The 27,229-nt window shown below is 39.7% G+C and overlaps 3 protein-coding genes across 3 annotated transcripts; 2 read left to right on the top strand and 1 right to left on the bottom strand.

Moving 5' to 3' along the window:
• Positions 1-77: 77 nt before the first annotated feature.
• LOC101313943 (probably inactive leucine-rich repeat receptor-like protein kinase At3g28040-like) lies at positions 78-3,494 on the top strand. The gene is made up of 2 exons (XM_004308936.1): positions 78-1,537; positions 2,015-3,494. The coding sequence occupies exons 1-2, from the start codon at positions 78-80 to the stop codon at positions 3,462-3,464; spliced, it is 2,910 nt and encodes a 969-aa protein (XP_004308984.1). The 3' UTR covers positions 3,465-3,494.
• A 3,257-nt stretch (positions 3,495-6,751) lies between these two features.
• Positions 6,752-10,072, top strand: LOC101313659 (U-box domain-containing protein 62-like). Its single transcript, XM_004308935.1, has 8 exons — positions 6,752-7,196; positions 7,311-7,647; positions 7,771-7,852; positions 8,114-8,171; positions 8,757-8,845; positions 8,942-9,037; positions 9,115-9,185; positions 9,849-10,072. Exons 1-8 carry the CDS (start codon positions 6,752-6,754, stop codon positions 9,970-9,972), a joined length of 1,302 nt encoding a protein of 433 aa, XP_004308983.1. The 3' UTR covers positions 9,973-10,072.
• Positions 10,073-14,357: 4,285 nt separating this feature from the next.
• On the bottom strand, positions 14,358-18,565 carry LOC101313369. The gene is made up of 7 exons (XM_004308934.1): positions 18,512-18,565; positions 18,301-18,406; positions 16,031-17,623; positions 15,744-15,806; positions 15,443-15,663; positions 15,181-15,293; positions 14,358-14,957 (listed from the first exon to the last, which is right to left on the bottom strand). Exons 1-7 carry the CDS (start codon positions 18,563-18,565, stop codon positions 14,846-14,848), a joined length of 2,262 nt encoding a protein of 753 aa, XP_004308982.1. The 3' UTR covers positions 14,358-14,845.
• Between the last annotated feature and the right edge of the window lie 8,664 nt (positions 18,566-27,229).

Below are 27,229 nucleotides of genomic sequence, written 5' to 3'. Positions count from 1 at the left end.
CCGACTTCGAAAAAAAGCTCAGATTTTTCAGTTACAGGGTGTTCTTCTTTTTCATGGCGTTGTAGCCCAGTTTAGTCATGAAGCCGTTGCTGTTACTGCTCGCCATGTTTGCTCTGTCCCCAATTCTTCTGGGGAGATCCCTGAACCCGTCGTTGAACGACGACGTTTTGGGGCTGATAGTGTTCAAGGCAGACATTCAAGATCCCAAGGCGAAATTGGGTTCATGGAATGAAGACGACGACAGTCCTTGCGGCTGGGTCGGAGTTAACTGCAACCCAAGATCCAACGCCGTCGTGGAGCTCAACCTCGACGGGTTTTCGCTCTCCGGCCACATTGGCCGGGGGCTTCTTCAGTTACAGTCTCTTCGCAAGCTCTCGCTGTCGAAAAACAACCTCACCGGAAGCTTGAGCGCCAAGATTGCTCACATTGATAATCTCCGGGTGCTGGATTTGAGTGGGAATGGGTTCTCTGGGTCGGTGCCGGAGGAGTTTTTCCGGCAATGTGGGTCCCTCAGAGTGGTTTCTTTGGCGGGTAATAAGTTTTCCGGGAAGATTCCGGAGAGTTTGGGGGGTTGTGCTGGTCTTGCGACGATTGACTTGAGTTTGAACCAGTTTTCGGGGGAGGTTCCGGCTGGGGTTTGGTCCTTGAATGGGATTAGGTCGCTGGATTTGTCTGGGAATTTGTTGGAGGGTGAAATCCCGGAGGCTATTGAAGGGTTGAATAATCTGAGGGCTATTAATTTGGGGAGGAATCAGTTTTCGGGGCTTGTTCCTGATGGAATTGGGAGCTGTTTGTTGTTGAGGTCTGTTGATCTTAGTGAGAATGGATTCAGTGGGAACCTTCCGCGGACAATGCGGGGACTTGGTCTGTGTGGAGCTCTGAATGTGCAGAAGAATTCGCTTTCGGGTGAGCTTCCTGAGTGGATTGGAGAGATGAAGAGCCTGGAGACTTTGGACATTTCCAGCAATAGGTTTTCGGGTGAAGTTCCGAGTTCATTGGGGAATCTTGGAGCTTTGAAGGTGTTGAATTTTTCTGGAAATGGGTTCGCTGGGAGCTTGCCCAAGTCTTTGGTCAATTGCACAAGCCTTTTGGCTTTGGATTTCAGTAAGAATTCTTTGGAGGGTGACCTTCCTGAGTGGATGTTCAAGGCTGGTTTAGAGGGAGTTTTAGTTTCAGGGAAGAAGCTAAGCGGAAGTAGTCCATCTTCTTCCCTGAAACTGCCATTGGGGCTTCAGAAACTTGAGGTGTTAGATTTATCCGGTAATGGTTTTTCCGGTAAGATTACATCTGCCATTGGGGCCTTGAGCAGCTTACATGTTTTGAACCTTTCCGACAACTCTCTTGTTGGTCCTGTTCCTGCAAGTATTGGAGAGTTGAAGGCCCTTGATAGTCTTGATATGAGTGAGAATCAGCTCAGCGGCAGCATTCCTCCGGAGATTGGTGGGGCTTATGCTTTGAAGGAATTGAGATTGGAAAAGAACTTCCTCACCGGAAAAATTCCAACTTCAATTGAGAACTGTTCTTCTCTTACCACTTTGTAAGTTCTCTTAAGCTCTTCTTTTTGTATTTACAATTCAATTCATAATATCATGCTACTGTAATTTCAATGGCTAGTCTGCTTTCTGCTTTGCCACTTAAGGTCTGGTTCCATTTGAATGTTTTTAAGTAGCCTTACTGAAACTAGCTGCACTTACATTGTTCTGGAAATGAGATATACTGAACACAGAAAACTGGTCTGTTGGTTCAAATCTCAATTACAAGCGAATTTCATTTTGTGGAACGTTTAGATGTAATGGAGACATGAAATCCCGATTTGCTGTCATCTATGTTGTGGATTTTTGTTGTTTCATTGTGGAAATATTTCCTGGGTGAAAAATTCCATTTCACTTTCCTTTTGGTCTGAGATTCCTTAACTTGTTCTGCAAAAAACCAAATAATCAGAAACCCCACTTTGTTTTTAACATTGGACATGTCTGTCTTGTTTTTGATATATTCTTTTGGTCTAAATCTGCAGGATTGTATCACAGAATAAACTCTTTGGCCCCATACCTGCTGCTGTAGGCAAACTTAGCAACTTGCAATATGTGGACTTGTCTTTCAATAACCTCTCGGGAGCCCTTCCAAAGCAGTTGGCAAATCTTCCCAACATCGTCTCCTTCAATATTTCCCACAACAACCTCCAGGGCGAATTACCGTCGGGTGGCTTTTTCAACACCATCTCCCCTTCTAGTGTCTTGGCCAATCCATCTCTTTGTGGCTCTGCAGTTAATAAGTCTTGCCCTGCAGTCCTTCCCAAACCCATTGTGCTCAATCCCAATTCCTCTTCTGACTCCAGCACGGGTGCATTGCCTTCAAAGTTTGGTCATAAAAGAATCATCCTCAGCATTTCTGCTCTCATTGCGATTGGTGCAGCCGCTTTCATTGTCATTGGTGTTATTGCCATCACTGTGCTTAATCTTCGTGTACGGACATCCACTTCTCGTCCTCCAGCTGCTATCACATTTTCTGGTGGGGATGACTTCAGCAATTCCCCCACTACAGACGCCAACTCCGGTAAACTTGTCATGTTTTCGGGTGACCCTGACTTCAGCACTGGTGCACATGCTCTACTCAACAAGGACTGTGAGCTTGGACGTGGTGGGTTTGGAGCAGTCTACCGGACAGTTCTTCGAGATGGACGGTCTGTTGCAATCAAGAAGCTCACTGTTTCAAGTCTTGTCAAGTCTCAAGAAGAATTTGAAAGGGAAGTTAAGAAATTAGGAAAAGTGAGGCATGATAATCTTGTGGAGATTGAAGGCTATTACTGGACACCATCATTGCAGCTCATCATATATGAATATGTATCTGGTGGTAGTTTGTATAAGCATCTTCATGATAGCGCGGGTGGAAACTTCCTTTCATGGAATGACAGGTTCAACATAATTCTGGGAACTGCAAAGAGTTTGGCTCACTTGCATCAGATGAACATAATCCACTACAATATAAAATCTAGCAATGTCCTGATCAGCGACTCAGGTGAACCCAAAGTGGGAGACTTTGGCCTGGCAAGGTTGTTGCCCATGCTTGACCGATATGTTCTGAGCAGCAAGATCCAGAGCGCCCTTGGCTACATGGCACCAGAGTTCGCTTGCAAAACAGTAAAGATAACTGAGAAATGTGATGTCTATGGGTTTGGTGTTTTGGTTCTAGAGGTGGTTACGGGGAAAAGGCCTGTCGAGTACATGGAAGATGATGTTGTGGTTCTCTGTGACATGGTCAGAGGAGCGTTAGAAGAAGGCAGGGTAGAGGAATGTATTGATTCTAGGCTCCAGGGAAGTTTCCCTGCAGAAGAAGCTATTCCTGTCATGAAATTAGGGTTGATATGCACATCGCAAGTGCCATCAAACAGACCCGACATGGGAGAGGTTGTCAACATATTGGAGCTGATCAGATGTCCTTCAGAAGGCCAAGAAGAATCAGGATGAATTTAACTTAACATAAATTCAGTGAAGGGATTTGCAATGAGTTATCCGGCAAAGAAGAATCACAGTTTCATCCCAAGAGAGAAGAAGAAACATAATTATTGATGGAAGGTTCTTTTTGCTTGTTGTGTTAGTGTAGTTATTTTCTTGTGTATTTCATGTTTATTTCTGTAGGTTCTCTTCCAATGTGTTACAAGCAGAGATAGGTCACTAGATTCTGCTTTGCCGGATTCGATTTTGGGTCCCTTTCAGATATTGTCACTGCTAATCTGTTGTACTCAACCAATTTCTGTCTTGCAATTGTTCCTTTCAAATGGTTGATTCATTATTAGTAACACCAGATTCTGGTGAAATTAAGTTTGAGCATCTACAGCTACAAGATTATTCATCCAAAAAGACAATGAAGGGCAGAATTGACTTTGAGAGACCCATGTGTGTCCCAATGATGCACAATGCTAGAATACAATTTCTTCAAGTCAAAAGTGAGCTGAGAGCCTGAGGGAGACTGGAGAATCTTAGTGACCACTTTAAGGCAAGAAATCCAAACACCAGAGAGTAGAATAATGCAAGAGGAAGAATCCAAAATGGGAGTGAGTATATTATAGAGAGCTAGTACCTTGAAGATAACAGATGATGGTGCCTTGTCTAGAATAGAACTCTCTTTTTAATATTTAGCCACCCATGTCTTTAGGTTCTGATTTCAACTTTGTTTAACCCTCTGTCCCTCTCCAATGTTTCTTTTGCACACTTTGATATCTCTCTGGCCAAAGTAGAAGAAAACTATAGAAGAAAACTATGGCACTCTTAACCACTACATTGCACAGAAAAGAACACCCATTTTCTTTATAGGGTATACTCAAGGAAAATGAGTTTCCATAGCCATGTGCATAGATTGAGAACCAATGCCAATGAGTTGTCCCTATAAAAAAAATAAACCCTGGTGCACTAAGCCAGGAGGAGATTAAATATGGTGTTGGGTCCTAGAGAAAATTCATATATTTTCAACAAGCACATGGCTCCTGCATAAATTAGATTTTCTTGGGAAAAAGAGCATTAACACAGGGTGAAGAAATTAGGAAGAAATGCCTTTTGCTTTGTAATTTTTATGAGTACTTGTGCTTGGATTTTCTATAATCTGTTGCTGCATGTGTTCCAAAATGTGAACTTCTATGGCACCTCATTAAGACTTGGGCTTCAAAACCAACATGAATTTTCCAGGAGGAATCGATATACAAAGAGGGGGAGGACCTCACTAATTTGAAAAGCTGTGAAAGGTCTTTGCTTGGGAGAAATAGAAAGTGAAAAAATAGAGCAGAAAGCATTATTGAGCAGCGCTTTCTGCATAAAGAAATCTCCTTTTGGTGTTTGATTTCATGCTGTGCTTGATTGAGGGACAAGATGATCCATACCATCTCACTACATGTACCTACCAACACATGCCCACTAGGATTTGCTATGATTTGGTCTTGAACATTGTGAGGTGGCATTTGAAGCTATCAGTTAGAGAACTGCTGGATATATAATTTTCAGAAGCTTAAACCCAAAACCTTAAACTATGCAGGAAGGTTGCCTGCTTTAGCCTTTTATGATGATCTGTTAATCTGTTTTGTCCAACCAGCATAATCTAGGATTGGGTTTAACAGCCTCAGCAGGAATTTGGACACTAGTGATTGTGTTTAACAAAAAATTGACTTGGAAATTTATAAGCGTTAACTTGATATACATTGTTGATTCATTTTTTAACCAACTCTTAACGTTAACTTGATATGCATTGTGGATTTTTTCTTCAATCAACCACTTACATTTTTAGACACTATGAATGATTGTACTTGTAACTATAACACATAACAATATTGATTCAAACCAGGATGAAGCTAGGCATCATTGCTAAGTTCATGCTTTTCCTCCAATCCTCCTCCATAATAGAGTAGCAGTATGACCATGGCTAAAGGCCTGACGTTCTAGCCTAATCATCCCAATTACAAGCTTTGCTTCCATCTCTGAAGTCCTTGAAGCTTCAACTGCCACACTTCCTCTTCTCAATGTACTTGGAGACTTCAAGAGTCTCACTCGCAGGCCTTAAAACCAACTACTTTTCTTGCCAAGGAAGTTACTTCGAAAATGAAAATCGGACAGAAAGTAGACTCATATTGTCATACATAAACTAGCCATCTTCAAAGACAAGCTAGAAGCATAAATTGAGTTTAAACATATGAAATGCAGATGAAGTGAACTGTCCTTTGACATTGCCGCCATCAGAGCAAATCTCCCCAGACTTCCTCAGTATTTCACCCATCCTTTGAAACAGAACAATAGGTTTGATCCAGCAACTCCTAAAATTACATGCAATTTCGTGTATCGTCGGGATTTAAAGGTTCACATTTTCAATCACACAAAATAAACCCGAGTTTTATCACATGATTTTAACAATGCTTTGTTCTATTTTTGTGGAAATTGAACCAGATTAATGGTAAAAATATGTTATTCTTAAAGATAAAAATCCGGAATAATTAGTCATGTTTTGCTCTAGAAAATGTCTGGTCGAAATATTCACCATCTCAACTGCATACCATTTTACTTCTCACATCGTTGTACTATATCAATTTTTCTAGCACAAAACTACACTTACGATTCATGATCTTTACGAAATTATTTACTAGAAACCAATTATAATTTCACATAATTTGTTTCCACTACAATTGGTTTGATCGATAGTAAATTACTGTCCTGAAACAAACTCAACCCCTTTTTTACTACTAGAGTAATAGTATTAAACACTTTGCTTAATGAATCCAAGACATTGGGGGACAGTGAGCTGTAGTCAACGTCGAGTCAAAGTGATTGGTTTCGTACATAAATATCTGTCCCTCCCCACATATCACTTTCAGCTCGTTCTGACTTCTGACACATTCTAAGATGACATGTCCAAAACCCCCACGAAGGCCTAAACTTGAACAATACCAAACAACACAGCCCCATTTACACATCTCCAAATCTACAAGGACCTAACTGCAATTCAAAAGCTTCATACTTTAACCCCTAAATCTTTCCTTATTTCCATCTGAGCAACCCCAAATCTCAAAAGCTTCAAACTTTCTCCACTTTCCCAAATCAAGCCCCTCTCTGAGTCTCACTCTCACTCTCACTCTCGCCGCCTTTCTGGAAAAAGCCAAAACAACTGAGCTCACTCAATCACTCCACCTAAAACCCTAATTTCCCAAACCCTAAATTCACCCCCAAATCTCAAATCATGCCCGATTCCCCAAATTAGGGTTTCCCCCAGCTCAGCCATGTCCGCCGATGAACCGGGCCTCAGCTCGCAGCAGCTAGTCTTCCACCAAGACGACACCTTGCGGTTCGGGGCACCGCCTCCGCGCCGGGTCGGGGACTCGGGTCCCAAGACCCGAGAGCTCAGCGGCTTCATCGACGATCGGTTCTTCCCGCCGCAAGGCACCGACTTCCGGGGGAGGTTGTATAGCGAGAATCCGGCGCGGCGGGACCCGCCGGAGCCCCGGAACTGGAATCCGAATGTGGCCGCCGTGAGAACGCCGAGCGGGGAAGGATCGGAAGACGATGAGGATGAGGACGAGGATGACGACGATGATGACGGCGACGTCGGAGGGTTGTTCGGGGCGGAGAATCGGAGCAAGGGCAATGGTGGTAATAATGGGAGTAATGGGGAGGACAAAATGGGAAACGGAAATGTTAAGCACCAGCAGCTCCATTCTTCTTTTGGTAAGTTTTTTTTGGCGGAAAGATTCAAACTTGAAGAGGTTTTATTGTGAATTGTTAGTAGTTTCTATTTTTGGAAAGGTTTTGTTGATTTTGGAATGTTGTGTATGGTTTTAGGTGGGGCTCTGATATTAGGATCAAGTAGAGAGGCGTTGGAGAAGGAACATAGTGTTAGTGTAGGGCAGCAGACGGTGAATAACAACACTAGGGATAGTCCCAGTAATAATCATCAGTTGCCGGGAAGGCTTGGGAGTTATCAGAATGCAGTCACCGTGGCTGAATCATCGGATGGGGACATGTACTACTCGCAGTATTTGCAAGGTCCGGAGGGCTCTGCCGCTGCTCAGAAGGATACGGTTGTAGAAAATGGTTGTGGATTTAGTGGAAGAAAGGATGCTTTGTGTTCAAGCGAGTCTGGAGACTCTTTGAGGGCGATTCTCTCTGATCCTGTGACGTAAGTTTCATTTGTTCGCTTAATGGTTTTGTATGAGATTGTGTAGATTAGTAATCTTCTTTGGTTTTAAGCTTTACACAGATGGGATTGGTGAATTAGAATTTTGTGATATGTGGATTTCAGGGGAGCTCTGATGGATGACGCTATGATATTGCCTTGTGGGCATTCTTTTGGAGGTGTTGGAGTACAACAAGTTATTAGAATGGTGAGCTCCTAGAGACTCAATTCTCTCTATATGCATGTTAAGAGAGCTTAGGGTTTTTCTGGTCTTACATCTACCCTGTCCTTTGCTATTGGTTTTCGTGGGGTGGCATTTGGCAAAGAGAGTATTAGTTTTATATGGTTTTGCAAAGATAATTTTGCATGTATCAGATCAAGATCTGTTAGTTCTGTTTTGATTGTTTAGTTGAATCTTTGTTCTGTTTGTCTTTTAATTTTTTTTTTTTTTTTTTTTTTTTTTTTTCAGAAAGCTTGCTTCACTTGTTCTCAGTCAATTTCAGAAGATTCAATTGCTCCAAATCTCTGTAAGTCAAAATATTTCGCTGAAGATCTACTTCTACTTTTTGAGAGTTTCTAAGTTAATGTCTGTCCTACTCTTAGTACTCAGCATAGATTAACTTGTAATGTGGAACATGCTCATATAATGAGGACAGTTATTGGTTCACTTTCCTGCATCTTAGTTCTGTTTGTTCCATGCTGAACTCCTCTAAGCCAAATTGGCATATATCACCATCCTTATCACAGTTACAACACTTTGGTCTGGTATGGTATGTCCAAATGTTCTGCTAAAGGCTTCTCAAGGGGAAACAAGTTTATGTTTTTGAAAATAATTCTCACATAAATCGTATTGTTTAATACTGAATGACCTAAAATGTGGAAAATTAGAAATTCAAAGATAGGGGAAGAGAGCATCCTGATATGCAGAATGGAATGCCGTGGGACTAGCATTAGTTGTCCTTGTAAGTAGGTCATTTCACCATAAACATTGGCATCCAAGGGGAACGAATTAGGGGTCTTCCAAAGCTGAATAAGAAGGAAAAACATAATTAACTACCAGATGTAAGATGGCTCATTTGTTATAAACTCATATTGTTGTTTTAAATGTGCAGCTCTTCGAAGTGCTGTGCAGGCATTCCGTCGTGAAGAAGAGTTACACTTTTACCACTCATCCAAAAGGAAAAGAGAAAGGTTTGACCAGGTTTGTGTATTAATGCTTCCAATCATGACATAAGTAACTTTCATAGTTATAAAGCATCACGGTTTTGAAACTAACAACTTCTTCCTTCGTTTATAGGACAAGGGTGGTTATGGTGATTTAGCACTCACAGATCCTCCTAGGGGTAGAGGTGTTCAGTTTCCATTTGCTGTGACAGACCGAGTTATTATAAAGGTTGGCAGAATCCTAAGCTTGGCTTTAATTTTTGTTCATTGTTTGTTCTGACTAATAACTGAGTGAAAACATCACAGGGAAATAAGAGGACACCACAACGCTTTGTTGGGCGTGAGGCAGTTGTGACAACACAATGCTTAAATGGATGGTTAGTCATTCCTCGACTTCTATTCTGATTTTATATTTATAATTTCAGTCTTTTTCAAGAAGAGCTCCATCTTGATCTTGGAAGTTTATTTTTTTTCTCAAATGCGAGCAAATGTGATGGAATGACTTCGTTTTGTGAATTTTGAATTACTTCTGCTGCCTGTGTTCGGATTTAATACTAATAATGGAGCTGAATAATAAGAAAGGATTTATGTGATGATTAGTGGCCCATGGTCTGTTTATGTGTAGGGTAAAGTTTCATTATCCTTTGTGCTTTGCTTCTGAAATGAACTTGTAGGTGGTGTTTTATTCTTGCTTAGGAATTTGGATGCTAGAAGCTTGTTGTATACTTGTATTTATGACTAGTGTGGCTAGGTAATACTTAAATACGAGGCATGTGAGTTATTGGGAGACTTTCTGCCTCAGAAATAGTGTATCCAGCATCATCCCTTACAAAGTTAAACCAAAGATGGTGCACTAAGTTAATTTATAATCCCGCATCATCCCTTACGAAGTTAACCAGAGATGGTGCACTAAATCAGTTTATAATTCTATGCACCTGAGTAACTGTCTTATTTGAGTGGTATATTTCATCCCTTGATTATTTGTCTCAAGTGAGATGCCAGCTTATTTCCACTGATCGATCCCACATATGCATCAACAGGTATGTGGTAAAGACATTGGATAATGCTGAGAGTGTAAAGTTGCAGTATCGCTCACTTGCCAAGGTATCAGATGATTCATCATCCAAGGCACTGCCAAGCAAGATGGCACCTAACTGGCTTTAGGCCTATATACAGAATACAACAAATTAAACTTTAATTCTACTTTGTTGCCGATATGCCACGCCATAACCAACGTTTTTGTTTAGAGATGTATTTCTTTACAAAGCATACTGGTGACTTTTCTGGTCTTGTAAATTACATCAGCCTTGTCACAGATGCTTCAAGGAAAATGTAGAATGTAAATTTAGATTGTAAAAAGAATATATGTTTCATTTTCTTTTCTGATTGAGCAGCATTGACTTGTATTTGAACCCATATGCATGTCCTCCACATTTTAATCCCCTTTCAATAAGATGACTGAAAATTGATTTGCTGCACTATTGAATGAAATTTATTATTGCATGGAGTTGGCTAGCATGTTGGAATCTGAAACTACCTCGTTCTCATAGTTCTCTCCCCATCCGGCAAAACTAGCTGTCCATTCTTGCATAATTACATCGCTGACTTGAACAGTTTCTCTTACAGATGTTTCAGCAACTTCCTCAGGATGCTGCATAATTGAAGAAACATGTTAGTTTGAGGCAAAAAACACAACACTGCTACAAACTGAAAACCAATAGTAAGAATTTGCCAAAAGCTATGTTGCTTGTCACAACTAACAAATCAGCTTAGAACATCAAAATCCTCAACACGTACCTTGGAGATGTATAGAGGCTCAATCTAGAGTCGTCTAACACTAAAGCTTGTTCCCCTTTTATAAGATTCAGAACTTGAATATACTCCATGGATAGGGGACGACTACTACTCCAACATGTATGATCGTCTGTTGTTATAGGGTTTTGAATTGTGTCACGAATTTCAAACTCCTTGGTCCAAGACTTCTTTCCCCCATAGTCCTTCATTACCCAAACTCGTAAACTATGATATGAGCAATCACTAATCGATAGTGCACCATTTAACACTCCTAATTCTATGTCACCAAAACTTTCAGAAGAAGTAAGCATTGGTAATTCCTTGAAACGCTCACTTTCAACATCAAAGCACGTATGAAACAAGAATAAGAATGTTTCGAGTTGCAAATCCAATGAAAGACCCCATATATGGTCTGCACACTATCATATACTTTTCCAATGCTTCTCCAAATCCCAGATCCCACTGTCAAAACCATAACCTCCAACTTATCACTTTTTTTTTTGGTCGAAAACCAACTTATCACTTGGAATATGTCTTTGTGTATACATATGTCTTCTTTGTGTAAACAACACCACCTTGTAGACAAGACTTATGGGACTAAACCCAAACCCAAAGTGATGTGGAAAATTCTCAAACGATTTAAAGATTGGAAGAGCTATATACTCTCCAGTAATAGGATTGGATATATTAATCTGGTGAGCCTCAGTTTCCCAATTACGAAGGAACAAGCAAAGGAAGCCATTACTGGAACCTATAAAACCTGAATTAAATTCGTAACTATCGACCTTGTTGTGTAAAACATCAGGGTGATCAGAAAGCTTCAAGACCATGTTCTCTGGGCTCCCGACGCTTCTCACGTCGGCCAAGAGCAACTTCTTATTTGTGTCAACGTCTCGGAGAAGATGGCAAGTATGCGCTAGTGAAACTAAGGTTTTTGTGAAACTAGGGTTAGAAAGAGAACGGTGCCAAGACTTGCACACAAACCTGCAACACATGAGAGTTTTGAATGGGATTAGAAGGAAGATCTCCCGAGTTACGCGTTGGGCGTTCGTGTGTTGATTTGGTTACAAATTATGGCAGCGATAGTCATTTTGAGTTTTGTGGGTGGAATTCCTTTCCAAGGTTTGTTTGAAGTTGTTAAAGTGGTAGTGAAGAAGAGTAACGTATATAAAAGCAACCTTGAAGAGCTCGAATGGCACACTAAGCTCTTTTTGCTCACCCCATTTGGCGGTCATCAGAGACAACAACATTAAGTTCAATTGACGAAGTAGCGGGAATTGACAAAGTGGAATAGGCTTATTTCACAAGGTCTGTCACAAAGCCAAGCTACTTTATGAGTGATATGTTTGAATAATTGATTGATGCAATTATAGGAGTGAAAGGCCGATAAAAACCTCATGATGAAATGCCTCTTATATCTGTCATACCTCAGACCCGGTGTTAGTGGTTTCTAAACACTCAACACTGAATCTGAGGCGTGAGCGGGAAAAATAAAAGAAAATAAAACAAACTCAAATAATTTTACAGAAATAGTCAAAAACAGAATGTTTACAAAAAAATAAAACAGGTATTGTTGTCTAACTCACTAGAAACTTCGGTAACTCTTTTATACTCTTGTACACGTCAGCTAAATGTACTGTTAGACTTCTCGAAAGACGTGTCATACCTCGTACACACCTGAACAAGAATCTATAGGGGTGAGCTTACGCTTAGGAGGGCCAAACCTCTTAAGGTTATTATTAACTATGTCACACAATCAAGTTATCAAGTATCTAACAATACTTTAAATATATAACGACAATTCGATGCATGTATGCTAATGAATGTCTTCATCAATTACTGGCTAATCAGTCCATACATCAAAGACATGTGAGCTTACATGTTTCATACCGTGTATTTTACCAACCGAGGGTGACTCAGATATCTTGAATATATGATCTAACAATCAGTAATATCTCACCACATGTACCTCTTTTGTTAGTAGTCTTGTTCTACCCATGGTTTTCAAACCTGAAACCCAAAAGATCGTTTTATCGATGTACGCTATCGAAGGGGCTTACATTCCCCAAACTTGTGCATGTGTGGGCTAGATTAGATCTTGGACAACCCATGAGGAAACTCAACTACATAAAATGTATCTATTCTCTAGATTGCATTCTCATCTCTCTATAATCTTCATTCTCACTATTCTCACAATTCCTCACAATACATAATGTATGCATAACAATTGAGCATCAAAACTCGCATTTCAATATTGAACACATGCTTATGAGGAAAGCGATAACATCGAACATACAAGTCACAGACTACACATGTTTGTATCGCAAATGATAACAATCAAGAAATAATTAATCAATGACACGCAAGTCAACAATTTCAATAATAATTTAATTATCAATTTAAATAAAGGTTCCCCGAGAGATTCTACCTAGAATCCAAGTGTTAGTTCTGACGCCAAACAAAACTAGTAACATCATGACACGCTTTTTGAAATTTTTATCCTTCTGCTCTGGAATCTTGCGACTTGCTTTTGATCCTCGTACCGAATTCCAAGAAAGTCGGCGAATCACTTCAAATGTAGTCGGAAATAGAAATCAATCAAAGTCCTCACAATTACTAAGGACACCCAAATGAGTTCCTTAATCTGCATTCCCTCACACCTTCTCTGACGATTTCTGAATCAAACATCGTACGCACTCATTCTTTTTTATTCTCACCTGTTTATCTTTCTTTAAGTTCAATACATTAATTTCTTTTTCCTTAAGAAACTAACATATTAAACATCTTCCCTTTTACTCTATCGGCCAACATCTACCCTTGATATTATTTCTGTGTTGTCACGTACTCCACCATTCCTCTTCAACATTTCTAATAACAAAGCTCCATGATACCATTCATGGAACTAGCTTATAAGTATCAATACCAAAATGAATTAAGAAAACACTATTAATCTTAATTCCCAACACAGTTCATACTTCCAACAATCACAATTCTTCCAACTCCAACAATGACTCAACAGTTAATACTCATCCAAAAACGGAAACCAAACCCATAAATATACTGCCACCGACGCTGCAACAACATCCAAAATCCCAATACTCAGAAACTATCTTTCTGAGATGTTACCCGTCACATAAGGTGGGCTCTAGTTGGTCTCCCAAAATGTGGTCTCCCTAGCATTACTCATTTACTCTAAATGGATGTCATTTCTCGGCTTCTATTCCGATTTTTTATTTGTAATTTCAGTCTTTTTGGATTTGGATGTTTGCTTTTTCTCAAATGCGAGCAAACATATCCGAATCTAGTAACAAGTGTCTTGATTGGTATAGTGAAATGCCAGCTTAGCCATATACATCATCAAAATCAAGACTTGGATCTTCAAGAACACAACGCTCTCAAAGATTGCCTCAAAATATATTTGATCAAACACTATGAACTTTTTTTAGGGTCGTTTCCTTACATAATTGGTCATTGGTTTGTTTCGTATCGTCTCCTAATAGTGGTATCTTTACCTGATGTTCTAGTTGCACTTACTTTCAATTAGAAGTGTTAAATTGGCGAAGGCAAACTCAATCGATTCCAGCCGTACTCTAAACCTATTTATGTTTAAGGTCCAGAGTGGCAGGCATGGTGTTGGCTAGCCTCTTTGGTATCTCAACTACGTCGCTCTCTCCCCCATCCGGCAACACAGTTGTCCATTCTGTCAAAATTAAAGATTTGCTTCATGATATATAGTGTGCTCAGTTGAAGCTTTGAAGAACAGTAACTCGTGATTGAGTACTTTAACTTAGACTGGATTTGCTTGAACCTGTATGCCCTCAATGGAGTTCACACTTCAAGATTATAGACCAAGCAAGTAGAGGGGAGAGACGGGGGCCAAATGAGATCCTCACTTCTCATACAAGACTTGGTGACTTACAACCGGCTGTTAAACAAAGCTGTCACTTGTTACAAATGAGAAAGAGAGAGCAAATGGAACTACTAATTACTAGTAACAACAAACTGAATTTCTTTACAACTAACCGTTCTACTCAAACCAAAAACAAATAAGCCTAAACATCAGTTAATTCAACAATGCAGGGAGTCATAACAGTTGGACTCTGCCAATCTTGTGACCAGCCCTCATGTCTATTGTTACAGAGTCCGTAACAATACAGACTCAAACACTCAGCGAAGCCTTTGGGCTAATCAGTAATCTCCTGGATACTCAGAAAGGTTAAGACGGAGATTGAAGGGCTTGGAGCTAACAAACAGGCGATGCATTTGCCGACAAAATAAAGTTGCACGTTGCATAAATCGACGCTGCAGCAGCCCTAACAGCTACTTCCCTCTGAGAGCTATCCATCATCTCTGATCTGCAAGACCATATTAAAAGGTAAGCTTTCTCACATTGAGATGGTCTCTCTTGATTTTTGAATTCCACGGTAATGTATCTCACAGAATATGATCGTTTTAGTTGAAATGAGAAAGAAAAGAGTTCAACTATTAACATTTGCTGTAGGTGAAAATCACGACTTTAATGAAGATACGAACCCCAATAGTAATAACAGGAAAACTGATGCCCAGTGAAAGCTTTACCTAGTATCATTTTCAGATGTACCCAATGCTTGAACGCCAGAACTCCAGTTGATAAGTTGCAGACCCTTGTTACAGTGAATTTGCATTTCTCTTACTTGGTTCAACCAGCTTTCCTGAAATTAATTAGTATATATTAGATTGAGTTCCAACAAACTAACCAAGATCTAATAATTGCACAATTGGCAAAGATACTTCATCAAATTAAAACACCTGCTACATCATTACATTTTGAAATAATTTTACAGTTTCGTTTAGCACTCACAAGCTGTTCCTCTTCTTCCGAAAGTGTTTTATCCATTTGATCAAACCGTGGACCCCATCTTGCTCGATGCATCTCTGCACGAGCAGAGCTGGAAAGTGCATCCACAGAACTTTTCATGGTAGAAGAGTCACTCTCCTTATTAGATGAGAACTCTTTTTTTAGCAATAAGGGCAAATCTGTACTTATTACATTTCGAACTCTCTGCCTGCTGCGTTGCAGTGCTGCAGTTACAAAATAGAATAAACATGAGAATCCATTCTACCTCAACAAGATCTATAATGATTTAACAGACAGGATTTACCTGTAAGACGTCCTTGAATATCTTGTTGAATAAGTTCCAACCACTGGGAAGCAACAGTAGCAGCTGGAGAAGAAAAAGGAAATATTCATATTAACCTAGTTGAGACTAACCACAGTTCCACACAGTTGAGACCCCTTCACTTATTTCAAGAATAATTCTAACATGTGAGATCCCACCCCCCTGCCTCCCAGGGATCAATTAACTACTACCCTTATCTCTGACTATTTGATGCATTCATTATGAACATACATGGTACAAATGTAAGATGTCAAAATATAAATAATCACCTTTAAAAGAAAGATAGGATGTCATTTCCTCTTTAGACGATGAAGGACTATCCTCCTCAGGTGCGATAGTTGATGAAGATAATTTCAATGCAAGCGTCTCTTCCTCACTTACATGGGAGGAGTGTGATGCAAAACACTTTCCGCCAAAGCTCTCTTTTGAGGTTGGGTAACCCTCTATAATGTTGTCCATCTGAACCAATGAAGGTTTATTCATCAGTATAGTGTACCCTTGTGCCTGCATGTCTTCAAATAAGGTATTTGGACACCATCTGTCATTTTCCAGGTCCTGACTGTTTTCTACAGTTCCACCCTGCTGATGGATTGTCTGTCTATTTTCCGCACGGCTAATTTCAAGTCTTTCAGATCTTACAAGAGCCTCTATAATAGAATGGACCTGCTTTCTATTTCTAACATGGTTGATGATCCCAGGGTTCAGTTCATTCAGCAGTCCACTTGGAGCTGCAATCTTCGCGAACCTATCCACTTGTTCTTTCTTTGCACGTTCCACCTTTTTCTTCTGCTCTTCAGTTTTATTTTTCTTCGGGCGTGGCTTTGGCATTGGTATGCCTCCATGCTGCTTTGACGTTGGTATGTTTCCATGTTGCTTTGAAATAGGTACGACTCCAGGTTGCTGCTTTGGCGTTGGCTGCTTTGGCGTTGGAATTGCTACCGGTTGCTTTGGTTTTGATATGCCTCCATGAGTAGATGAGAGGAAACCATTTTCCTTCATCTCCTTCCACACTGTCATTGGATCTTTCTCTTCCAATGGGCCAGTGCAGCTCCCGCATTCAGATTCGTCTCTTGACTTCAAGTGATTGAGATTTTTATAAGGATAAAAAGGATCTTGGTTTTCTGAGCTTGAAACACCTTTTGCATTAAGACCCAACGCATTTCCTTTTGCACTCCCAGGATTAGTATGGCATTCTTTGTCATGATCCCTAAGCACTGTGGATTTTTCTAAATTCTGAGAGCATTTCTGACTGCCATTCTGAACCGTACTGCTGGCGAAGGATGAGTCAGCATTAAGATCTAGTGGTCTGGGAATAGGGCTGACCACAACTGGAATTCTGTTACTCATAGATGTCTCCGCTCGAGAAGTATCCAAATTAGAGATTTTAGGCACCTGAGTAACTTGATCCCTAGGCAATCTGGTCTTTTCTAAACTCTGAGAGAATTGCTGACTGCCATTTTGAACCGTACTGCTGCCGATGCACACATCAGTATTACAATCTAGTGGCTTGGCAATAGGGTTAACGACAGCTGGAATTGTGGTTCTGACAGATGTTCCCACTTCAGAAGCATCCAAACCAGAGGTTTTAGACACCCCAGTAACTTGATCCTTAAGTGATGTGGTCTCTTCTGAACTCTTGGTGAGTTGCTGACTGCCATTCTGAACCTTATTCTTGGCAAGGCACGCATTATTGTTGAGATCCAATGCCTTAGGAAGAGGGTCAACCGCAACTGGGAATGTGCTTCTCACACCTTTTCCAGCTCGAGAAGCATCCAAATCAGAGGCGACAGGCACCTCAGTAATTTCAGACATCTCTTCATCATGGAGTTGAAATTGACCACCAGATTGTTTCTTACTACTTCCTGTGGCATACACACTACAGGTAAATAACTGGACCCAAAATCACTCCAACAGAAAACCAGAACAGCATTTAACTTCAAACTTCAAAATAAGCCATATATATATTATTGGGAGTATTGAGTTATTGTGCATATATCTAAGTCACTACACAATTAGGCCATGCTGCAGCAACAGTAACACTTGCTTTATCAAACACCATGCTGGTTCAATAGTAACTTCATGCTCCACATGCTTCACATGCCTTATCAGCATAACACCCAACTGCTCACTGCACAAGGCTTGCTGTGCAGTGACTTAAATATATGCACAATAACTCAATACTCCCAGTATATATGAACCAAATGAAGGTAATTAGAGTCCTACACATCCTTTACCTATGAAACTACACATTTCCAGACTGCAGTAAATACATACAGAAGACGAAAGCTCGTAAAAGAGTGCACAATATTTTTGACAGAGTTCCAATCTATAGTACAAGCAATCACCAGTTAACCATTTCAAACGCCAACAAGACCTAAAACGATAAAAGAGACTACATTTAAGCTATCCGAAAACACATACAATCTTCATCACTAGATTCAAATTTCAAATTCACTCTCTTCTACACATAAATTCAAACATCCAGAACCCCAACAAAACTAAAAGAGCCAAGAAATTTGAAACAAATTAAAACAAGTACCTTCAGCCCGGCACACTGACTCAAGATCCCGAATCTTAATCCGTTTCCTAGGCCCAAATTCATCTTCATCTCCCATTTCAACACCAACTCGCTTCTCCCCCAAAACCTGAAACCACAACAAACCCACCAAAATCAATTAAATTTTTTTTACCCAACACTCAAAAAACCCATGAACTTCAAACTTTAAAAAATAAAAAAATCAAGAACCCACCTTTGAATCGGATCTGGACGCCAACCCTTTTCCGGAATCGACCCGATTCGCCATAGCCTACAGAAACCCCCAATTCAAATTGAAATCTTTCAGAACCGCTGCTTCTCCAAACCCCGCCAAATCTGGGTCATGGGCTAAAAAAGACTCCAACTTTGGGGAGAAGGACGAAAAGGGTAGTCGGAATCGGTGAGGATTTGGTCGGAATCGGAGTAGAGGTGTGAGATTTGGGAGGGAGAGAGTGAGAGAGGGAAGAGAGGGGGTGTGGGTTTGGTGGGTTAGGGTTTTGAAGGGCGCGTATGAGATCCGTGGCAATTTATTAAATTTGGGATATGGTTTAATATTTTCTATTTTTTAAAATTTGAATTTTGCTGCGAGAGAAATGAGGAGAGAAAGCGCGCCCCATATTACAAACGTTGTTTTTGTTTGGTTCGGTTCTTTTTAGTTTGGTCGAAATGGTAAATTTGGAGAGAGAGAGGAGAGGAGGGGTGTGTGTTTTTTTTGAATTTGAATTTGTGGGGAGTGGGGCCCTTTGAAACGGGGAAGCGCCATCTGTTTTTTCCCACGCGTACTAAACTGCTGTTTGGGGCTTGGTATCGGGCCAATTCAAATTTCAGGATGAAATGCCTTTGGTTCATCATTTAGGAGGTTTCGATCATTTAGAGGCAAAGATTAACATTTGATGTGAACAAGGATATCCTATGAGACTCGATTCTAATTTCATTTGCAAATAAGCTCATGATACAGTCTCTTAATATGATTGTTTTTGTAATTTCATATGTTTTTGTGTTATAGAATTTTCCTAGTTTAGACTGTTTCAAAGTAGATCATGACATAATTTTAAGGTAGATAAATGGATTCGAATTCCAATTTTCATAAGAAATTCTAACTCTAAAATGGCTTTTGTGTTATAGAATTTCTCTAGTTTGGACCGCTAGTAGATTGTGACATAATTTTAAGGTGGAGAAATGAATTCGAACTCCACTTTTCATATAACCCTAGAGATTCAGATAGCTCTTCTCGATCACTATGGCTTGTTTAAAATCTTAGGGGTAAGATCGAGGGACCAAGCCTTTGGCCGGGTGATTGGTTACGGTTAGAATAGAGCTCTAGTCCGTCTGACGATGTATGTCATGGAGGTATCTTATAGGTATCTGAGACTCATGGATACATATGTGTTGCTATAGGTCATGGGAGGTACTTATTGATATATGGGACTCATGGGTACATGTGTTTGTTGTAGGTCATGAGAGATACTTATTGGTATCTAGGACTCATGGATATATGTGTTTGTTGTAAGTCATAGGATGTACCTTATAGGTATATGGGACTCATGGATCATGTTTATTTTTAAGAGTGTTGGATATGTGTTTCATTTTGGGGTGAGTGTGTGGACAACCTTCATGTGGAATTATCGATTATTCTCTATTATTTCATGTGTTAATAATGGTTGTTGTAAATGTATTGAGTTAGTATTTTGAGAATTACTCATACGGGCTTTTTAGCTTACCGGGTTTGTTGTTTTACAACCAGGTTCACCAATTCATAGTGTATGAGTTAGACCTGCAGCAGTGAGGTGGAGGCATAGCGGCAGAGTTTTAGATGTTGAACTTTTTATTATTTTTGGCAGACTGTATTAAGCTCATGGTGAGCGTTTTCATTTTACTTGACTTTTCAAGTTGATGAAAACAATGAGATGTAATATTTGACTCAGTGTTGAGCTTATATTGACATTTATATTTTCAGCCTTTGAGTTTAATTTTTGAAGTTTATGAACAGCTTTTGGGTTATTTTTTAGATGCATCATGTCCAAATTTTTTAAAATTAGTTGGGGTGTGACACCAACAGTAGCTGTTTTCAGAAGAACTATCACTAATGTTGGTCATGCTAGTTCCACATACAATGCCACTATAAGAGCACCAAAGGGAGTGGAAATCATTGTCAAACCCATGAACTTGACTTTCTCTCATGCTTTGCAAAAGAGTAGCTTCCAAGTTGAGGTGAAGGCGAATCCAATGTACAGTATGCAAATGGTGTATATATGGCTCACTTGGATGGAAAAGCTCCAGGTACTCTGTGAGGAGTCCCATTGTAGTATACAGTCCAGGAAATTAAATAGTTGCTCCTCATCTGAAAGTTAAGTTCATATGTGGAATTTAGAGGATGTAGGTTACTCATGCTTTGAAATTGTGAGAACCTGTACATAATTTGGGTATACCTGTTTCAATGTAAACTATGTGCTTTTGTCCAAAGTAAAATAAGGGAGTATAACTTGGCCTGTACTATGGTCCAAAATATTTATTCTCAACTAATAACTTCACCTTAAAGCAACCATCAGATTAACCTTGAGCTTGATCTCAAAATTATTGATATGTTTTTCAGTTAGATCGTTTAAAAATACTCAGTAAGTGGACTAATTCCTTTCAACTAGTGTTATGCGATATAATGAACCGTATCGCCAGTCACATATTACAGAGGCGAGACCCACATGCATGTCACTAGGGCTCGCCTTTGTGAGATGTGATGAATATATTGACCTAATAATTAGTGGAACATATTCTCTTCTAATGGAGTCCTTAACAACGTACAAATTATTATTTTTTGGTCAAGAGAGATCAATGCATTAAAAGTCAAAATACAACACATTACAACTGAAAGCAAAGCAAAGAGAACAGAAAGAGAACAAACAAACAACAAAGAAAGAAAGCCGCCAGAAAACTTGAAGCACTAATAGCTAGCTCCAAAGCCAGGTTAAGGAGGACCAGGGGCAATCCATCACTCCTTAAGACTGTGATCAAAGAGTTTGGGAGCCTGCTGGCCCATTCCTGAGAGCACAAGCTCTGATGGCAAGCTTAGCCACTGCATTTGCAAGGCAGTTCTTCTCATGGAATCTAGTTCCAATGAATTCTTCTGAAGAGTGGCACCAAGTGAGCGACCTTCTTTAGGATAAGGGAGATTCTCCAACAAGGAGAAGCTAAAAACTCATTTAAAGCCTTGATCACCTCCTGACAATCCCCTTCGACAATAATATGTTCCAATTTCAGAAACACCGCCATTTTGACACCACAAAGAAGCGCCTCAGCCTCAGCTTCTACATCTGAATTGTGAGACCGAAATAGGCTAGCCCCTGCAATAGACACACCCATATGGCTGCGAATAATAACTCTCAAGCCACTGTTATGATTTGACTCCTTCTAGGCACCATCAAAATTGATTTTCACCACATTTATAAGAGGGGAACCCACAACGAAAGGGGTCTTGGAATAGACTGAGAGGGTTGAACCACAGACAGCCTAGCTTCTTCCCACAACGCACAAATTTGTAAACCGAGGGATGTACGCAATTTGCAACTTGAATTCATGATTGATATTAAATGTAACAAATCATGAACTATATGAATTCAGACCCAAAAAAAAAAAAAAATGAACTATATGAATCAATTGAACTAAAACCCTATATGCAGTATTTTTCCTTTTCTTAAATGGATCAGCCCAATTATATTGGAGGCGGCAAGCTGAACCCAAAATGGGTCATATTAACTAGACCGGGTTTTTAAACCCTACTCCAACCCCCTTTCATAAGGACCGTCCTCTTATATCTTCCGCGATTCCATCGTCGTTGACCGCAGCCCTAGAGATTTTTTTTCCGCCGCCGTTCAGGTACCTTTTCGCCTCTCAACTTCCTTGATTGTCGTTCTCTATTTCTTCGGTTTCGTCGTTGGATGTGCTAGGTTTGTTAGAAAATATGGACTTTACACATGTTGAATAAAGCTCAATTGATAATTGCATTAAGTGTTAAACCTATTTCTACATGGATACAATCTGCATATCAAATCCTAGTTGGTTAATGAATCAGTGTATAATCTCATTAAGGTAAGGAAATCTATTTTGTCTTAAGGAAGACTAAATATCAACATTATATTGGGAATCTAATAGATGACTTATGCCTTAATAATGTCCTTAATGGGAGGAGCCTTAGGGTTAATGATTCTATATAAATAAATGGTTTTGGTCTCTATTATCACCACGATTAACAAGCGTAAGTTCTGTCCATTGAGAATCTTATTGTGGTGACTAACAGAAGGTGTAGCCTAGTTGTTTGTATTTCAGGTACCTTATCGCCTCTCAACCTCCCTTGATTTTCGTTCTCTGTTTCTTCAGTTTCGTCGTTGGATGTGCTAGGTTTTGTTGTTTCCAGTGATTTTCGAGTTGTATATCTGTTTTACTGGAGTATTAGTTTTTGTTTCTCGTGATTTCCAATTGGATTTGAGGGTTAGGCAGTGAGGTTCTACAAGTTGGATTGAAGTGTTTGAAAATCTGTAACACATTATCAGATTTGGCAATTTGAGACGGTTTTGAGTCGTGTTTAATTCATTTTTGTGGTCTCTAATTATCGAATGAAAAATATGTATTAGGAATTGACACTCATCTCATGCCTCTCTGGCATCGTATGCCCCTAGAAACTGTCCACTATCTTGGAGGTTATAAAAACTACTATTTTGAAGGTTCTCAAAACGTCCCATCTCTAGCTCTTCGGGGATCTGGCATTGCTGGATTCCCTTTGTCGGAGGTTTTCTTGCAAGAAGCAGTTTGTTGCGACTATGTCACAGATCAAATCTACCGTCTCAAAGACGACCCAGAGGCGCAACTTTGGTTAAAGTGGTTTAAAGAAAAATTTGAACAAGTTCGTCAAGACATGCGCACTAGGCGGAAAAACAAGGATGCAAAAACTGTTTGTCAGACCATCAAATGCTTTCGTGCTTATGTTCGTGGATTCGCAGACAAGTGTAAAATCTATAGTGTTGCAACCAATTTCCTTTCCATGATTGAGAAAAAAGACTTTAACTGGGATCCGGCTTTTCTTTCGGAGTTTGAATATTCTGTGGACGAATTCCGTGACTTTTCAAAGGAGGTCAAAGAGGTAAATAAATAGCCTCTTCATTAGGTTTTTTTTTTTTTTTTTTTTGTAACTAGCCTTCTATATTCTAATATATATCACGGGTTTGCTATTTACAGTTTTTTTTTTTAACCACACCAACTACTATACAGTTAATTGCCGCAGCGGTGTCAGCAAGGTCATTTCCGCCGGTGGTGCCCTCTCCTCTGGTGGCAACCCCACTGAGGGACATGGCGCGACTAAGGAACACGGCGCCGCTGACAACAATATGGGTGGAAGACGGGGAGGTTGGCTTTGCTGTTTCGGGGATTTAAGTATTAAGTAGAATGTATTTTATAATTTGACCGAGTAATTTTACAGTTCCTTTGACATGACCCACCCCGAATTTCACCTTGAAACCCGAAGTAAGTCGTGCGGGGACCACCTCCAAGGAAAATTTACTGAAAAGATTGATAAAATCTCCCTTGAAAGTGGACAACCCTAACTCGAAAATTCCAAAATTCACTCTTAATACAACACGTCCAAACATCACATAATTAACCTTCAGAAATTCTAAACATAAAATATAATAATCCCAAAGTATTCAGAGCTACTAGACATTAACGGAAGCAAGAAAACACGAGTAGGTTAAACATGTAACCTACTGATGAAAACTGGCGGAAATGCGGGTAACTATGCCTCATCTCTTATTAGGTCCAACCTGAACTCTGCAGACTGGGCAATTTAAAACGAATGGCCCAGGGGAAAACATGTGGAACAGTTAGAGTGAGTGGACAAAAATAAATTAAATAAAAATATTTCTTTATGCTTCCCCAATTTAATTTCCAAAGAAAATTTACTGCATGCAATCGCTCAAAAGCGCTCAACTCAAAAACTTGCAACTTCACGACCAGCACCGGCTAGTCACCACAACTTAAATAAAATACAGCCTCTTAGGCTAAATTATATATAAACATATATAAGTGTATGTATTTACACTCGTCAGACTCCTTATATGAACTCTAAGAACAAATTAGAAAAATAGAAATTCATACAAGACTACTACGCTTGCGTCTAACGCTCACGTCACACCATAATGGAATTGTACCTCAGTATGGCGGAAAAAGAACGAGTGTATATACGTGTGGACTCCCTATATGAAAACCTAAATAAACCAAATAAGAAAATAGTTTTCATATAGGACCAACACGCTTGTGTCTAACACTCACGTCACACCATAATGGTATTTTACCTCATTATGGCGGATCAAACACGTATGGCTAGCTAGCATTTATATATACATACTATCATCATAAACATCCAATAAACATATCTACCGAAAATCTCATTTTCGGGATCTCTCCAAAGAAGGAAAATTGCCAAATATCCGAGAAATAAATAAATCTCAAGGAAAAGAAATAAATGATCAACAGATAATTCATCGCATGCTTTTCAATTAAAATAAAGGTCCACTCACAAATTAGGCCTAAGCCTGATGACGCTCCGAGGCTTCCTCTGTTCGGGCCTCCTCTCGTCCTGATCCAAATATATAATTAATTTCCCACCAAAAATCCAATAATTAAACAAAATGGGCAAAATTAAACGTGAGCCTACCATACACTCATCATTGCCCAAATTCGTCATTCTTAACTCAATACGGCTCAAACTTCGCCGAACATACCGGCAGCCCTAAAAACAACTTCCCACAGAATACGACTTAAATCCTACGACCGGATTCTACATTAATTAACCGCAAAAAATACCAAACTTCGGAAATTCACAAACCTATCCAAAACTCATCCAAAAATTCCATAACTCACTTCAATAAACTCCCCTTAACATTCCAAATCTAAAAACATTAAAATCTCCCAAACAGCTCCGGCGCCGGCGCCGGCTCCGTCGGCAGCGGCGGCTGGAGGCCGATTCCGGCGACCTCCAATTCCTATGAAATTTTAACAACATCTTCCTCTTATCATGCTCTACAACTTTCCTAACTAGCACAAACCCAAAATCCAATCCTAGCTATGCCAATCGAACAAAAACATCAAAAACGCTGTAGAGCTTCCACCTCAAATTTCTACTTACCTGAAGCAAACCGGAGTGAGTCCTTTTAGGGCAAGGCAGCTGGGTTGGAGACCTACAAAACCATACCAAGCTTGCCCAGATTGGTGGCCGGAGGAGGGAGTTCCGGCGATGGAGGACTTTGGGCAGCTCGAGGTTCTAGGGTGGCTGTCACCGGTCCAGGGATGTAGCTGGGTCGGAGGGCAACCGAACGGGACCGGAGCGGCGGCGAACGGCGGCCGGACGACAGCGAAAAGACAGCCGGAAAACCGGGCAGCGGGAGACTCGGGGAAGAGGGAAACCGGGAAGAAAAAAGAGATGAGAGAAAATGGATTTGGGCCTCACACCCCAAACCGGTCCAATCTTATAACAACCCAACTCAAAAATAAAACACCCCGAAAAATAATACCCGAATAAAAATTACTTTTTACTAGCTAAAATTCACCATTTTTACCGTCGCCATATTTTCCTCCTACGAATAATCGTCCCTGAAACCCCTCTAGGGACCAATTAAACTATTAACTCAATAACGGAGACGGTAAATTCTTATTATAAACAAGCTAGTAAATAAGGTAAAAAAATATAAAAGTCGGGATGTGACACCCTTGGTACTGTACGAGTAAATGCATTTTCAATATGGGCACCTTTTATATAGAATATGAGGAACTAGACTGCACGATGCTACGGGACTTCACAGCATGTTTGTTACACAGGACTGCCCAAGGCCGGACTAATTTCTAAAACAATCCTAGACTATATAAGCTTGGCTTAAGCTGTGATAATTCTTGACCCATGTTTGGTACAGCTTAGGACTAAAGAGCAGAATAATCACAATAGTCCAATCCCATATTTGTTGCAACACTGGACTAAATTAATTTTAAATACCACAATATTTTTTCTATTTTAGCAAACTAATATCCAATAATAAGAGATTTTAAAACTTCAATAAATTTTTATAGAGTAAAATTATAAGGACTGAAGTAAATTTTCATCCAAATTTCAAGTACTAACCATCAACATGAAGTCTAATATATGCATATCCACAAGTTCATAGATTACTGATTAGTAAGCCACCACAATCAAAGTATGAGTAAATAGTTTACACATCCACAAGTCCACAGGCTAACAAAGTACAATAATATGAATGCTAATCTAGCAATTACAAAATGAGTTCATCAAGCAAATAGTGGTTTGTCCAACATGTATCAAGGCAACCACTCCCCCAAAAAGCACCTCCCATTTTCAGAATTTTCATCACCTATAAGATAATATTCAAACATACAAGGATCACAATCACAAAGTCTATAGATAAGGGTCATAAGACTAACAACTGTATTCCACATATGCTACCAGGAAGATACGCAAACAATATCCATATACTCTATAAAATCTGAAACCTGTATGTATATGCTAGTGGTCCATTCTTGATGACTTTGAATATCAAAATCCTTTATTCTGCAGAGCTTCTTGAGTGGCCATTAAGAACATGCAGTGCAGATACCTGTAACATTATAGACTAAACTGTAAGAGCAGAAGCAAAACAAACAGACTATTCTGCAGAGCTTCTTGAGTGGCCACTAAAATCCTTTATCCACAAAACAAAATAGCTGTTTTAACTGTAAGAGCAGAAGCAATAACAAACAGACTAAACTGCAGAATCAACTTGAACTGAATAATGTCATGGTCGTTTATTGAAATTTGTCAAGGATTACAAAACAAAATTTCTGAGTTCTGAAACTTTATTGCAATTGAAAACTGAAAAAATCCACTCTTCTCAAAAAAAAA

The sequence above is a fragment of the Fragaria vesca genome, linkage group LG7, assembly GCF_000184155.1.
Source record: "Fragaria vesca subsp. vesca linkage group LG7, FraVesHawaii_1.0, whole genome shotgun sequence".
Lineage (NCBI taxonomy): Eukaryota > Viridiplantae > Streptophyta > Magnoliopsida > Rosales > Rosaceae > Fragaria > Fragaria vesca.
Note: the sequence above shows the minus strand (reverse complement) of the source record. Positions and strands in the feature narration are given on the sequence as shown.

Excerpts from the sequence above, each read along its gene's own strand:
- LOC101313659 (XM_004308935.1), top strand. The coding sequence starts at position 6,752 with ATGTCCGCCGATGAACCGGGCCTCAGCTCGCAGCAGCTAGTCTTCCAC. Across the intron at positions 8,172-8,756 it reads TTCAATTGCTCCAAATCTCT|CTCTTCGAAGTGCTGTGCAG; the intron begins GTAAGTCAAAAT and ends TTAAATGTGCAG. Across the intron at positions 9,186-9,848 it reads ACACAATGCTTAAATGGATG|GTATGTGGTAAAGACATTGG; the intron begins GTTAGTCATTCC and ends ATGCATCAACAG.
- LOC101313943 (XM_004308936.1), top strand. The coding sequence starts at position 78 with ATGAAGCCGTTGCTGTTACTGCTCGCCATGTTTGCTCTGTCCCCAATT. Across the intron at positions 1,538-2,014 it reads TGTTCTTCTCTTACCACTTT|GATTGTATCACAGAATAAAC; the intron begins GTAAGTTCTCTT and ends CTAAATCTGCAG.
- LOC101313369 (XM_004308934.1), bottom strand. The coding sequence starts at position 18,565 with ATGGCGAATCGGGTCGATTCCGGAAAAGGGTTGGCGTCCAGATCCGAT. Across the intron at positions 15,294-15,442 it reads CGGAAGAAGAGGAACAGCTT|GAAAGCTGGTTGAACCAAGT; the intron begins GTGAGTGCTAAA and ends AATTAATTTCAG. Across the intron at positions 14,958-15,180 it reads ACATCTGAAAATGATACTAG|ATCAGAGATGATGGATAGCT; the intron begins GTAAAGCTTTCA and ends ATGGTCTTGCAG.